Raw genomic sequence first — 14126 nt, forward strand, 5'->3', positions numbered from 1 at the left:
CCCTTTTATGCATAATTACCGATAATAATAATATAAAGTTTAATTCTTCGATTTTTTAAAGTACCTATTATAACATGTCTAGTTGTCAGAAGGGAGCCAGGACAACGGTACTGGGGGTTTGCACTTGGAACGAAGATTGCCGCTAACCACGGCCATTGTGCCGGATGTGACGACATTCCTCCCTTATCCAGTAGATAAGGGAGGAATGTCGGCCGACCGCAGTCGATTTCATTATAATGTGGTCTTTCGAATATTGGAGTAGCGATGGTAGAGTGTGATGGGCGTTTAGTGTTCAGTGTTGGCACTGGAAGCGGAGTCGCCGTAGTTTCCGGTTGGCTTGGCAGTTCGCTAAATATATATTTAATAATCACATAAGCAGAGTTGCCGGCAATATTTTTTATACTTCTCATAATGCTTTATATTTATAATATAAAATTTGTACCTACACTTAATTTTCACTTCTCGCAAGATTTTGAATAAATGCTATTTAAACACTTGTCTAGTAAATATATGTAAGGAGAAATTACCGTTATAATTAATAAATAACTAGTTCTTCATCAGCAATTAATAATATACATTTATATTAAGCAATTAATAAAGTCATATGGCTCTAATGTGAAATTGTAGATACGAATAAATAAAAAAGCAAAAGCCAAGACAGGGTGTTAGGAGACTAGCGTTACGTGGTGGAGATCTGCTGTACAATCCAAGGTACATATTGGGCCACGTCAACATAGACAACGTATTGCTGAAGATCACACGGTGATATCAGATCACCAAACGCTTGCGAAACGAGGCCGCGCAGGTAATAACGGCCTGTGATATTGTTGAAAAGCACCAGCCCGCTCCCGCTATCACCTTTGCAAGGACCGCTGGAGTTTCGAAAACCGGCGCAAAAGGTGCGGTTCGATGTGAGTAAGGCGAAATAGTGGTTGCTCCAGTGACAGGTAGTCTGTAATTCGATCTTCTCTAACTCGTTCATCAACAAATCTCCATTATTTGCAATATTTGTTTCCATAATAGCGATTTGACGATTCCTCAATGTCGTTAGCATCTTGGAATTAGACGGAATTGAGCTACCTTGAAAACGTTCACAAAAATTCGCGTGAGCGACGATCGCGCTTATCAATTGGCACATTCATTGATCCTGTTGTACTCGATGTGTGTAATGTCTTTGACAAATCTATTTGTCATAGAGATATGCAGCAAATGTTCTTATTATTATGGCGTTGTTATCATATAATAAAAATTAACTATCCAGTAAACAAAAATGTAGCATTTACATAACAAAGACGCTATAAATTGTATTGTTGGGTATGTAAATGTAAACGTAGCAAAATCAAATGGAGTGCCATGCCTCGTCGTTAACGACATACAAAAGTCTCTAAGCATTTCCCTCTCGCGATATAAATATTCCGGATCGTCATCGAGGTACCTTCATGTGTTTCGTATATTTTGTTTTCAGAAAATTTTGTCTACCACTGAAATTTAACTCGCGTATCGGTTAAACAGCGAGAGACACGGAGAGCAAAACTCGAGCTTGCTATCGACAAAAGTTCTTATAATAATATAATAAAGTGCTTACGTGGCTCACTATCGACGCTGTCACCATCCGTGGGTTTTCGAGATAATTGGCCGATTCATCTTTTCCCCATCCCACAACATATCCTATCTGATTTACGACGTTCTGAAGATCGATCGATTGGGACCACAGGCAAATAGGTCTAATTAAAGGGCTAAACTCAACGGGCGTCTTTAGAGTCACAATTGCCAGATCAGAGTCACTGCTGAGCCTGCTGAGCGAGCGCATATAGTCAGGATGGATCATGTAACTTGAGACTGTCCGATTCACGGATCCTGCTTCATTCCATTGGTTCAAATTAAATCGTCCTAATACTATTAAGAGCTCATTTGGAGATAAATTTATCAAGTTTAATTGTATGCAGTGCGCCGCTGTAAAAAGAAGATATATGCATTAAAAAAAATTTTTTTAATATTTTGCATTCAGAAAATATATATAGAAACTAAATAATAAGTACATTTTAACGATATTCTCCAGATACATATTCTAACAATGTCTGAAAATGTTACTAACTGAATGGATAGTTATATATAGGACGTCTTCACGAAATTAACAAAAAAACACGATTAATAATAAATATTATATCTCAACATATGTTTTTTGAATGCTTTAAGTAAGTGGATCTCCAACTAGAAGACATTTTAAAGATATCACGATGAACGTTGTAAAAATTTCTAAACAACACATCACGTGCTGTTATAAATATTGTGTATTGCGTGCATCGTGCAGAACATTCTTTAATATGGAATCATTAAAGATGATGATGAGAGTGCTTAATAGTGACTAGTGATTCCAAATATTTTCATGTATTTCCCGATTATATCCCGATTATAGATAAATTGTATATACAGGTATTTGTGGTGATTTATGGAATCCCACCTTGCGATAAATAAGTTTTGTTCTAAAGATTCAAAGAAACAGATGTAGGAGAATTTCATATAATTGTATACTCGCGGAGAAATACTAAAATCATTGAATTTTTTAATAACATACCTGTTATAACATGTCTGTTTGTCACAATGGAACCAGTACACAAAAACTCACGGTTTTCCTTTTCAACAAAAATTGCTACCACCCATGGCCATTGGCCTGGTATTGTCTGTAATCCGTAGGCGATCAGAAGATGTGTGTTGCTTCTACCACATTGGTTATTGTCAGGGTTGGCTAGTGTCTAGTTAAAAAGATAAAAATTAAGTTAAAAAATTAAATAATTTTAACTTAACTTGGTTACATTATAGACTGTTAACTTTTAACTGAATTTAGTTACATTTTATCTGTAACTTTTAATATTTAGTTTACCTCTCTGTCTTAGGTCCGGTTTTTCATTTTCTTGTCAACTGTTAACCAGAGATTAATCAATTCTCTGACTCTTTTTAGATAATAATATAAAGAAAGATAGAAAGTCGACTAACTTGTGGTTAACATTAACCAAAAGTTAGTCGACTCTGCATCGATTTCCGTGTTATTATCTGAAAAGAGACAGAGAGTCGACTAACCTCTGGTTAACAATTAATCAGAAAATGAAAAACCGGGCTTTAAAATTAATTATGCCATAAACAAAGGCGTCGCGAGATGCCGTGTGTCTGCCTATATTGATAGTATCTGTGTTTCAAAATTCACTGCCAGCTCTAAAATCTACTGTATACGTGTACTATAGATCTTCAGCGCTGGTAATAAATTTGGAACACAGCCATTATATGGAGTTTCGATTCTTGAACCCACATGAAATTGTTTGCATGTGAAATGGACCATATTCCGTGTAGTGATTGTTCAAACGCTAGTCGCGAAATTCAATGCAATTTACATGATCGAAAGTCTCTGAGATTTTATGTAAAAATAAAACAAATTTAACTTCTAACTTTTTAATTTCTTTTTATTATTAACTTAACCTTTGATTCAATTAATTGTATTACGGATTAACTTATATCTTAACTAAATTAAATTTTCAAAAGGCTGTTAACTTTAACTTAATTTAATGTAAAAAAAAAGAAAACTCACCCAACCCTGGTTATTGTTAATGCTACGATTGTTATGCGATTGACCATTTAGCGAAGATGGCTCTTCCTCTGGCGAAATAGGACCAGATACGGATATTCTCTTTGATATCGTGATAGTAGTTGCGACTTGTTCTGTTTCTGAAATATAATTATCACTTGAATTACGCAGTCTTTTAGAATATAAGGACAGAATTTTATTCTTGTTTGAGGAAAAAATAATCTCTAAAACACGAGGATGACCGACACATACAAACATATTTTTAAATAATCAAGAAAAATGTGTACACTAAAGAGAAATTATTAGTTATTGCAGTGAAAGTTAGCTCTTTATTTATCTTTGTTGTCCCGGTAAAAAATTAGGCTTAATCAAGTATTAAATATAAACTAATTTAATGTAACTTGAAAGAATAGATAACTTTTACATTTGTTCCTTCGAATATATACTTATAGAATTTATATAACCTATCTAACAAATATGGTACACACCTCCAGGTATCGGACATAATTGTCGATCGTTAAACCATAATTTAGTCAGTGTTGGAATCGTTTCAGTCTTAAAATGGATATGATACAACAAAGATCCGCCTTGTTTAACACCTTCAAGAGCATCCCCTAAGGGTTGTGCTGTATCTAGTTGAACGAATGATTTCTGGAATGTACCGATGATTAATTTATTTATTATATAAATTTAGCATATTACCAGATTATCAAACAAAATAAAAGTTTTAAACCTACATTTTTTAAAACTCATTTCTCGAGTCTTTGATCACTTAAATTGCGAGAAGAATATACGTGCAACTTAATGTTTTAGAAACATTTAAAAATTATTTTATAACTCAAACTGTTCAGGAAATCTCTCTCTTCAAAGGACAACTAGTTTTAATTATTTATTATTATTTTCAATCGAATCCTCCTTCTTTAGACGAAAATTATTTATTTCTTTAAGGCACTATTTGTAGAAACGGAACACGACTTAAATTATATTTTAAAAAGTTGATAGTGTGAAGAAACTTCTAGTCTGTTACTGACAATATAATAGTAATATTAAAAAAGAAGACTTACTTTATGTATCGAAGGATTCGTATTAAAGCCTATTTTTAAATCGTATGGACCATTTTTTGGCGGGGATGGGATCTCGATCTGTCCCATTGGTTTATTTGTCTCAGGTTCGAATGTATGTGTATAATATTCAGAACATGGATATCCTTGTATTATCGTACAAAGTTGCAGCAACAACGGAATCAAGATAAAAATCTTAGCCATGTCGCGAAATCCTGTTATACAAACCAAAACATATATGTATAGTTTACAAATATATTTAATTTTGACAAATAAATCTTAATATTTAACACAGTTTCAAAATAGCTAGTAATCAAAGTGATCATTGCAAGTTTTATAGAATTTCCTATCTGAAAAGAAACTTTTTGATCGTCTCAAACAAAATTTTAAAAAATCTGAAAATTTATTTATCAAGTGAACTTAAGAAAGTGACGAAAAGTTAATCGATAAAATTATATGATATTGAAATTTATAATATCTATTTGTATATTTACTCGTCATACGTTAAATTGTGATAAAAAGATTAGAAAAAGGTATTTAATGGATGTTGAAATGTTATCGATACAGGTTGGTAAGTTTCTGCATTGTTGTACTTACTCTTTCGTGTGTATCTATGTTTTAAAATCAATTACAGATGTTATAAGCTATTCTCACCAAGACAGTTTGTTTAGACCACGATAATTTTTATTAATGCAAAATTATTTTCTTGATAAAACACGATAAATTAGAGTTCAAAAATTGCTGAACTGTATTTCTTACTAAGTGCTGTTTTGCTCTACAGCCTTGTTGGTTGAATGATTGGAAACTTAACCTACGTTGTTACGTCATGAGGAGGTCAAGATAATGTTATCACTTTCAGTGCATTGGCTACATTTACTTATACCCATTAATACGAATATTTTTGTATTTACGACGATTACAATTTTCATTTTACGATCATTCTACAAAAGATCAATCAGTTCAATTGAATCGACGAGTTCAAAAACACGTAAGTCCCATTTTTCAAATTGTACAAGAGAGCAATAAAACTGTACAACTTCACAAACTTGATTTCATAGGGCTTCCTGTGCTTATTCCTTGAAGTTATTGGTGGCATTTTACAAAGTTAAATAATATTTTTATATATGTATGTTAAACAGAAAAAATTTAAGTAATTATAAATACAATTAATATAAACTCTAAAAAATAGTGGTGTGATCTTTCACTACACCACGTAGTTAAATAACTCGGTGTAAATGTTAACATCGAAAGTGTAGAAAATCTTTCACACCAACAAACGCGGTGTCAACTTTGATGCTATATTGTTTTATTTTTATGACATGCGATGTGACCGCCGTGACGACGTCACACGTAACTATAATAGAACAATCAATCGCTATAGCGTTTAGGTATCGTATATGTAAGTACATACACATTGTGGATCGTTCACGTTGACAATTTGAATTTTCCACAATAACCAGGCAATGCTGATTTCACATCGATAAGGTGAGAATTACATAAACACGTGTATGAGTGTTCATTCCACACCACTGGTAAGAATTCCATAGTTCTTAGAGTGTATCTTTTATAAACATACCTTAACGTAATTTATTCTTCATTAATAATAAGTCCATCAAAGTATAATGACAGACACTTACATTTATATCCCCTTCATTTTTTTACTATTATAATAATGCATTATGATAAGATGAATTGCCATGACGTACGAAGATAAACTTTGTAAATGTAACTCTCAATTTTTGCAATTGCTGTGGCTTTAAAAATGTTACATGAATACCTGTCAACAAGTATATTTTTTACGATAAACTAACGTTGGCATAAATCTGTTGTAGAATCCAGAATATGTGTTTAGCTACATAGAAGATGTACTTCCCATTAATACATATTTCATAATTAATTGTGATCGCGTTACATTATTTAATCTTCTTGTCATAGTAGCAATTATGTAATTATACACACAGCGAAATTAAATTTATTAAAGCGTACGAGTGCGTACGTTTGATAGTATGAATTAAATTCTCGCGATCGGGAATGGTACAAAGATTCTGTGATTGGGCGGACATAGGCAGCATTAAACCGTCCCTGATAGCACATAAGTCTCAGTTATGTTGCAGTTATGTTACAAAGACGTTTCAATATCTTTGCAATATAACTGCAACATAACTGAGACATAACTGAGACTTGTACTATCAGGGGTGATCGAAGCTGTTCGAAGCGATTTCGGTGAACGACTTATTTCCTTGATGATTCTCGCTTTGTTATTACTTATAATACATAAAAAAATATATTGTTTGTCTTAGGATCGACCGAATATGTAAAGTATTCCGAGCATGGAGGTGTATCACCATATACCATGGTAGAAAATAGCAATGTAATCAAGATAGAAATCTTGATGGACATCTTACAAGGTTCTGTTACAAAACTAAGAAAATACATGGTTTCTAAATGTACTTAATATTTACGAATTTTGTTCTTCAAGTTTCACGCAATTTCGGAAGAAGCGTTTGTTACGTTACTAGTAGATTACATTCGAAAGAAAAATTATTCAATATGGCGAATGGACACTAACACGCGAATCAGTATTTCGCGCAATCTACGAGCACATATTCCTCTTGCACCTTGTTCATTTAACAATTGTATCACCGATTCTAGCGAGTATGATCATTACTTTATTTATCGACTTTGAAACTGCAATGAGATTCATCGCGACTCTCGCGAGTAACTGTCTGCTTTTCCTTTATTATTCGATTTATTATTATCTCCTTACTGTCGCTATCGGTTCATTACTTTCCTCCTTTTTCATGACTCTAACGTTATTTCTTATCAATAAACCAATCCACCAACTAAACTTTGCTGCGGTGACCAGTCCCAAATATTTAACATGCTAATCCTTGGAATTACAGCTTCACCGAATCTTGACATGACTGATTAGGTCTCTATCGTAACGCGTCGGAACACAAGTTTATAGGCTCTGTGTCGAAGACTGGCTCGAATGGTGCGATAGTGGGGTATCGAGATTCAAGGTGATCATGAATTGAGTTATATTCAGTCAGTTAGTCATGCAGTCGGTTAGTCCGAGGTGGCATGCAAAATATCCTTGATAAACGCAACGAGAGAAACAAAAAATAAGTATGCCTGGAATGTTCTCTTTTCCTAGACGATTTTGCCTGAGAAAAAAGATAATTAAGATGTTGGTGGACGCACATTTGATTTGAGTGCCGACTCGCTATCGTCGCGAATATTATAAAAGAAATCAACGACTTAAATATTATTTGTAATACACAGCAACAAGAGGAGCAAAGTAATAAAGACAGAATTAGATTTTCCAACGCTTGCAATAATCGCATTCTTGTATTAATTCTAACTTCTTTTCTCTTCACTCGACTACAATTTAACAAAATATATCGTTTTAATATCGATTTCTTCAATCGCTGTAACGTTAGAAGTGGTTTTAACACTTTTTCTTCAATTTTATTGCATAGTTCTAATTAGATCGCATTTTACTCAACAGCGATAGGTAAAAAATTCTTCGACAATTTATCAGATAGAATCATATGGTACAATAATGTCTGTAATTTTTATTCGTTCAACTAAATTAATATTCGTTATTTGTTCGGGACGAGATATCGACGGAAATTTGTCGTGAGATTTACTCGATCAGGAGAGTACAAAATCGTGCTCATTGTCGAATTAATTAGAACGATACGACAAAGCACCAGAGCCGTAACCCTCATAGACCACGTTGTCGACAAGCTGCTCAGCCAAACGTCGTAGATTATTATCGACACTGTCGGCACGCTCTATCATCTGCAATAATTGCGCTAGTAATCTACCTCTGGTGGGATGGGCAATTAGATCAACTCGTCCTATCTTCGTCTCCAAGCCGTTCTGCGACAGAAAGCTCTTCAGGTTTTTGTATTCATCCGTGTAGATGTCCAAACCTGACAAAGCCTGAAGAAGATCCTTGACATCGACGTCCTCAATTGCCTTCTTTTCATCGGTTTCCATTTCTACTTGAGTAAAATTAACCAAGTGTGTTTCTAATTGACTGGAGCAGTCAGCCTGTCCTCGATCGAGCCTAGTCTCGAAAATGGTTATCAGCTCGGCGATATTCATCGATAGAACGCCGTTCGGAAGAAGACCCGAAGCTAGTAGAGCCTTCAGAGTGTTTAGTGCGGCGTTAATCGGCCCACTGATGTCCTCCGAAGAAGAGAAAGCAAGTGCCTCCCGCCAGACTTCCGGTTTAATTGTCCTGTCCGCAGCCACATCCAGGAGTAGTCTTCGAGTCCTGAGGGAGTTCTCTCTTCTAGCTATCGCAGAAAGAACCGGTGCGGCAATAATAGAGTTCCTCAGAAGTTGCCAACGCTTTCGGTTATTTCTCAGAATCAGCTCACCGTAGACGCTGTCTACAACGTTCGATAATTTGCCCTGATGAGGCTGTAGACGCCTGAGTTGGCCGACGAAAGCCAGCAACAGATCTTTCCAGGACGCATATTCAAAGGGGGAAAATCGTTCTATGATATCCGATACATCCGTACTCTTCTGCTGAATCATGGCAAGAAATGCGATACCGTCTCTCGATCTAGAGACCGTCCTGTCTCGAGATATCAGTAGAGTGTAATTAAGAGTGTCGTTCTGAAAGAAGTTGGCGAACTCGGCGGATCCTCGACACTCAGAGGGTCGTCGCAAGAACGGCAGCAACACGTTGGCGGCTATCAGCGTGTCGTTTTGCAGGGACAGACTCGAGACGGCATTGGCGACCAGTGCGTACGGATCGGAGGATAGACTGAAGCCCGTCAATTTGTGCTTGCCGTGCGATCTTAGATATTCGACGAGGAGCACGATCGATTCTCTCACTTCCGCTGTCGCGTCGGGTATCCGCAGATTTGCTAACATGTACGCAATCATTTCAGAACGCGGAGGGATGTTCTCGTCGTGGATTAACGTCGCCGTCTCACCGACAATCTTCGGCCAGGGGCCTTTGATACTCTTGACTGGCGCGCGATAGGTCAGAGGCGAGGCAGCTTCCTTCAACTCTCTCAGAGGGATCTTCTCCAATGGGTCGGCCTTCAGCGGCCCGAAAGTGGGTCTGTAGATCTCGTTGGCATCCAGAAGGCCCTCCGACAGCGATCGCCGTATCAAGGATACCGCTGGCAGGAGGTACTTGGGCAAGCGGTCCTCCATGGATCCAAAGATACTGTCTATCTGCTCTACGATAGGTGCGTATGTTACTGAAGGTAAGACGTCGAGACACTCGAGCAACGAACCGCCGTTTTTCAAATAATCCTCGATGATCTTTATGGAGTGATGCATCTCGTAACTTTGTATCTATAGCGAAAAAATTAATGGGTAGCGAGTGTGTCGTGTAAATTTTGACGTTGCCAGAATGAAGTATGTCTTACTCGAGCTTTCGAACGCCATTATTTAAAAACAGTAAAAGCTGACATTACTTACATTAGATAAAAATGATCGAAATACGTACTATAAGACCATTCGCTTTTACTACTGGCTGGAATGTATAGAAATTTTCACTGTTGATTTATCTCGAAAATATATCTTTAGACTCGCGATCCTCTTCCAGGCTATTCGCGTAAAAGATGACTTACGTTCTGTTTCTTTGGAAACGAAACTTACTGGCAACTCGTGAAGAATTTTCCCGAGATTGTGCTTCAGTCGTGCCGCCGTTTTCAATTTCAACGTTAATTTTCTCTCCAAAGGTGAGGTATGTCTCTCGGCATCGTCGAACGATCTTGCGAGTAGAAATCCAAACAGATGAATCAGTATGCCGCAATAAAGCCACATATTCTCCGTATCAAGACCTGATTCGATCGTACTGTCGCCGGCATACAGTTGAAAATACACGTAAAACATATAAAAAGTATTACTTGAACCTATGTGTACGTGCGCAATCGTAAATGACTTCTATTAAAGCGTATGAGTGCGTACGTCGATAGTGCGAATTAAAATCTCGTGATCGGGAACGCTATAAAAATTCGTTACGGACGTGAACAGTATATTAAACTGTGATCCTGTCACGAAACGATTTCTGTGTGACCTACGATATACATTTCTTCCTTTTTTCATTCTCGTCTTACTGTTATTTATAATATATAAATAAAAAATGATAAATAGAATACGGTAGTATGATAAACAATAGGGGGTTAAAAAAAATAGAGTTGACCTTGAAACCTCCGAAGCGCCTCCACTTTTTGAAAAAATATTACTAACATGCTATGGCTCCCTTGATATAGTATAACTTTCGTAATTATAATAGGGGAGATATTCAAGGTGGACAAAGTTATTGCCTCACCCTGTATAATACGAATTATCTCGAATTTGTAATAAGTCCACTTATAATAAGTCTAGAAAACAGACCTATTTTTTAGTTACCTATATTTATATCCACTTATACATTTTATCATTGTAATAAATGCATTACGGTAACAAGATTCACCGTAAAAAGATCAAAGTAAAATTCGGAACTTTAATTCTTATGTAGGTACCTATGATAATATGGTGTAGTAATTTAGATAGAATTTATATAAAAAGTATATCTATTAAACCATTTGGAGTTCTGCATGAAACTAGGGTTACGTGGTGGAGATCTGCTCTATAATCCAGGTTTTATATTTGGCCACGTCGACATAAACAACGTAATTTTGTTGATCGCACGATACATAGTCATCCTCACTAGGTATCGTCCTCGAAACAATGCCGCGTAACAGAAAGCGGTTAGTCTTATTGTCATAGATCGTTAACGCACTCCCACTGTCGCCGTTGCAAGGACCTCTGAGATCTCGCGCACCGGCGCAAAAAGTTCGATCCGAAGTGAGATCGAAGAAATGCTTGTGACTCCGGAGACAGGTCGCCTACAATTTGCACAAAATCTTCAGCATTTACAATATTTCTTTTCACAATAATAGCATCGATTGTACGATTTTCCGATGTCGTTGGTATCTTAGAATTTTATGAGATTGTATTACATAAAAAATGTTCAAAAAAAATTCGCATAATTAACAATCGCACTTAACAATTGGCACATATATTAATCCTACTCAAGGAGCGTGCAATGATTTGATTCATTTGGAAATTAATTTGGAGATTGTGAAAGTATATACAGCAAATGTTGTCAGTATTATAATCTTCCTGTTATAATAGCAATTATGTAATTATACATATAGTGAAATCAAATGGAGAGTCGCCTGTCGTTAACAATGCAAAAGTCTCTAAGCGTTTCCCTTTCACGATATAATTATTTGTTCTAAATGGGGTATCTTCATATTTTGGACATTTTCTGGCTAGACAACATAGTCTACTATTAAAATTCAACTCTAGTCTCGATCGAACAGCCAAAGTCATGAAAAGCAAATACCTGACTTATTATTAGTGAAGGTTCTTACCTGGCTTACTATCGGCACTTTCACCATCCGTGGGGTGTCGGGATAATTACCATGCTCATCTTTTCCCCACCCCACAACGTATCCTAATTTATCGATAACATTCCGAAGAGTGTCTGAACCAGGCCACAGGCAAACAGGTTTAATAAAAGGGCTAAACTCGACAGGCTCCACGAGGGTCAAAATTGCTAGATCAGAGTCGCCAGTGATCGTGTGCGCATAATCGGGATGGATCGTGTAGTTATAGATTTCCCGATTAACAGAACCCCCCTCACGCCACTGGCGTATATTAAATCGTCCTAAGGCAACCTCTAATATATTGGCAGGAATTGTATCGTTGGTCGTATCATTCCACTTCATGCAATTTGCGGCTGCAAAAATAAGATATTTGTATAAAATATATGTTCTAATATTCCACATTTTTGGACAACATAAAAAACTAAATAGTAAATATTTTTAAGCACTAGTTTCGAGATGTACAGTCTAACGATTGTCTGAAAATATTATTTCCATCTAGATCAACGGACAAGTATTCAAGACGTCTTATAACAACAAAGAAAATATAGGATGAATAATAAATATTCTACGAACATCTGAATTTAATCTTAGCATTGTTTGCATGTTCAGAGAAAGAACAGTTGTCATTCAAATATCAGCCTAAAAGTTATTCTAAGAACATCATAATAAGGGTAATAAGAATTTCTATATAATATTTATAACAATACTTGGCGCGTGTGAAGAACGTTCTTCAATATCTCGGGATATCCTGGATTATTAAGGAAAAGATAGTAAGAAATATGATCTGAATCCAATGATTAATTTTGAATGCCTATGGAAAATAAAATCGTAATTTAATTTATGTGACTATAAATAAGCAAATAAATCTCTTACAATTCAAGAAAGAAAGTATATATAATGCAAATACTTATATTATTCGATAGACGGAGAAGATAATAATAATATAAAATTTAATTCTTCGATTTTTTACAGTACCTGTTATAACATGTCTAGTTGTCAGAACGGTGCCAGCACACTGGTACTTGAGGTTTGGTCTTAGAACGAAGAGGGCCACTAACCACGGCCATTCTGCCGGATTTGTCGATTCTCCTCTAGTAACCAGTTGATTGACGTAACCCGCCCGACCGCATTGGTCTGTTTCATTATAATGTGGAATGTCTATTTCGTATGTTGGAGTAGCGATGGTAGAGTGTGATGGGCGTTTAGTGTTCAGTGTTGGCACTGGAAGCGGAGTCGTCGTAGTTACCGGTTGGCTTGGCGGTACGCTAAATATATATTTAATAATCACATAAGCAGAGTTGCCGGCAATATTTTTTATACTTTTCATAATGCTTTATATTTATAATATAAAATGCTTTATATTTATAATATAAAATTTGTACACTTAATTTTCACTTCTCGCAAGATTTTGAATAAATGTTATTTAAACACTTGTCGTCAAGTAAATATATATTTAAGGAGAAATTACCGTTATAATTAATAAATAACTAGTTCTTCACCAGCAATTAATGATATACATTTATATTAAGCAATTAATAAAGTCATATGGCTCTAATGTGAAATTGTAGATACGAATAAATAAAAAAGCAAAAGCCAAGACAGGGTGTTAGGAGACTAGCGTTACGTGGTGGAGATCTGCTGTTCAATCCAAGGTATATATTGAGCCACGTCGACATAAACAACGTAATTTTGTTGATAGCACGATACATAGTCATCCTCACTAGGTAACGTCCTCGAAACAATGCCGCGTAACAGAAAGCGGTTAGTCTTATTGTCATAGATCGTTAACGCACTCCCACTGTCGGCGTAGCAAGGACCTCCGAGATCTTGCGCACCGGCGCAAAAAGTTCGCTCCGAAATGAGATCGATGAAATGCTCGTGACTTCGGCGACAGGTCTCCTAAAATTTGTACAAAATCTTCAGCATTTGCAATATTTCTTTTCACAATGATAGCATAGATTGCGATTTTCCGATGTCGTTGGTATCTTAGAATTTTATGGGATTGTATTATATAAAAAATGTTCACAAAAATTCGCATAATTAATAATCGCACAATTGGCACATACAGGGTGC

The 14126-nt window shown here is 35.9% G+C and overlaps 3 protein-coding genes across 4 annotated transcripts in view; all 3 read right to left on the bottom strand.

The window, feature by feature from the left end:
* Positions 1-7500, bottom strand: part of LOC105561708 (transmembrane protease serine 9-like) — a 13569-nt gene extending 6069 nt beyond the window's left edge. Inside the window, exons 1-8 of one of the 2 annotated variants that reach the window (XM_012011937.1) lie at positions 7483-7500; positions 4642-4853; positions 4066-4228; positions 3581-3717; positions 2576-2753; positions 1586-1953; positions 684-952; positions 65-348 (exon numbers count right to left, since the gene is read on the bottom strand). In XM_012011937.1, coding sequence (XP_011867327.1) covers positions 65-348; positions 684-952; positions 1586-1953; positions 2576-2753; positions 3581-3717; positions 4066-4228; positions 4642-4842 — 1600 coding nt within the window. In that variant the 5' untranslated portion in view covers positions 4843-4853; positions 7483-7500. Of the gene's footprint in view, positions 1-64; positions 349-683; positions 953-1585; positions 1954-2575; positions 2754-3580; positions 3718-4065; positions 4229-4641; positions 4854-5235; positions 6932-7482 lie in introns of those variants that run through there. The other variant, XM_012011936.1, reaches the window with a different exon arrangement.
* A 457-nt stretch (positions 7501-7957) lies between these two features.
* On the bottom strand, positions 7958-12115 carry LOC105561707. Its single transcript, XM_012011935.1, has 3 exons — positions 12039-12115; positions 10273-10471; positions 7958-9966 (listed from the first exon to the last, which is right to left on the bottom strand). Exons 2-3 carry the CDS (start codon positions 10438-10440, stop codon positions 8329-8331), a joined length of 1806 nt encoding a protein of 601 aa, XP_011867325.1. The 5' UTR covers positions 10441-10471; positions 12039-12115; the 3' UTR covers positions 7958-8328.
* Positions 11229-14126, bottom strand: part of LOC105561720 (transmembrane protease serine 9-like) — a 9331-nt gene continuing 6433 nt past the window's right edge. The window contains exons 9-11 of the mRNA XM_012011948.1: positions 13029-13187; positions 12039-12406; positions 11229-11507 (exon numbers count right to left, since the gene is read on the bottom strand). Coding sequence (XP_011867338.1) covers positions 11229-11507; positions 12039-12406; positions 13029-13187 — 806 coding nt within the window. The remainder of the gene's footprint in view (positions 11508-12038; positions 12407-13028; positions 13188-14126) is intronic.

Source organism: Vollenhovia emeryi, unplaced genomic scaffold (assembly GCF_000949405.1).
Source record: "Vollenhovia emeryi isolate VEMERY1.0 unplaced genomic scaffold, V.emery_V1.0 DF939203.1, whole genome shotgun sequence".
In the NCBI taxonomy this organism is placed as follows: Eukaryota; Metazoa; Arthropoda; class Insecta; order Hymenoptera; family Formicidae; genus Vollenhovia; species Vollenhovia emeryi.

Coding starts and splice junctions, on each gene's coding strand:
- LOC105561707 (XM_012011935.1), bottom strand. CDS start 10,440: ATGTGGCTTTATTGCGGCATACTGATTCATCTGTTTGGATTTCTACTC. Junction 9,967..10,272: donor AAATTCTTCACGAGTTGCCA/GTAAGTTTCGTT, acceptor TTTTCGCTATAG/ATACAAAGTTACGAGATGCA.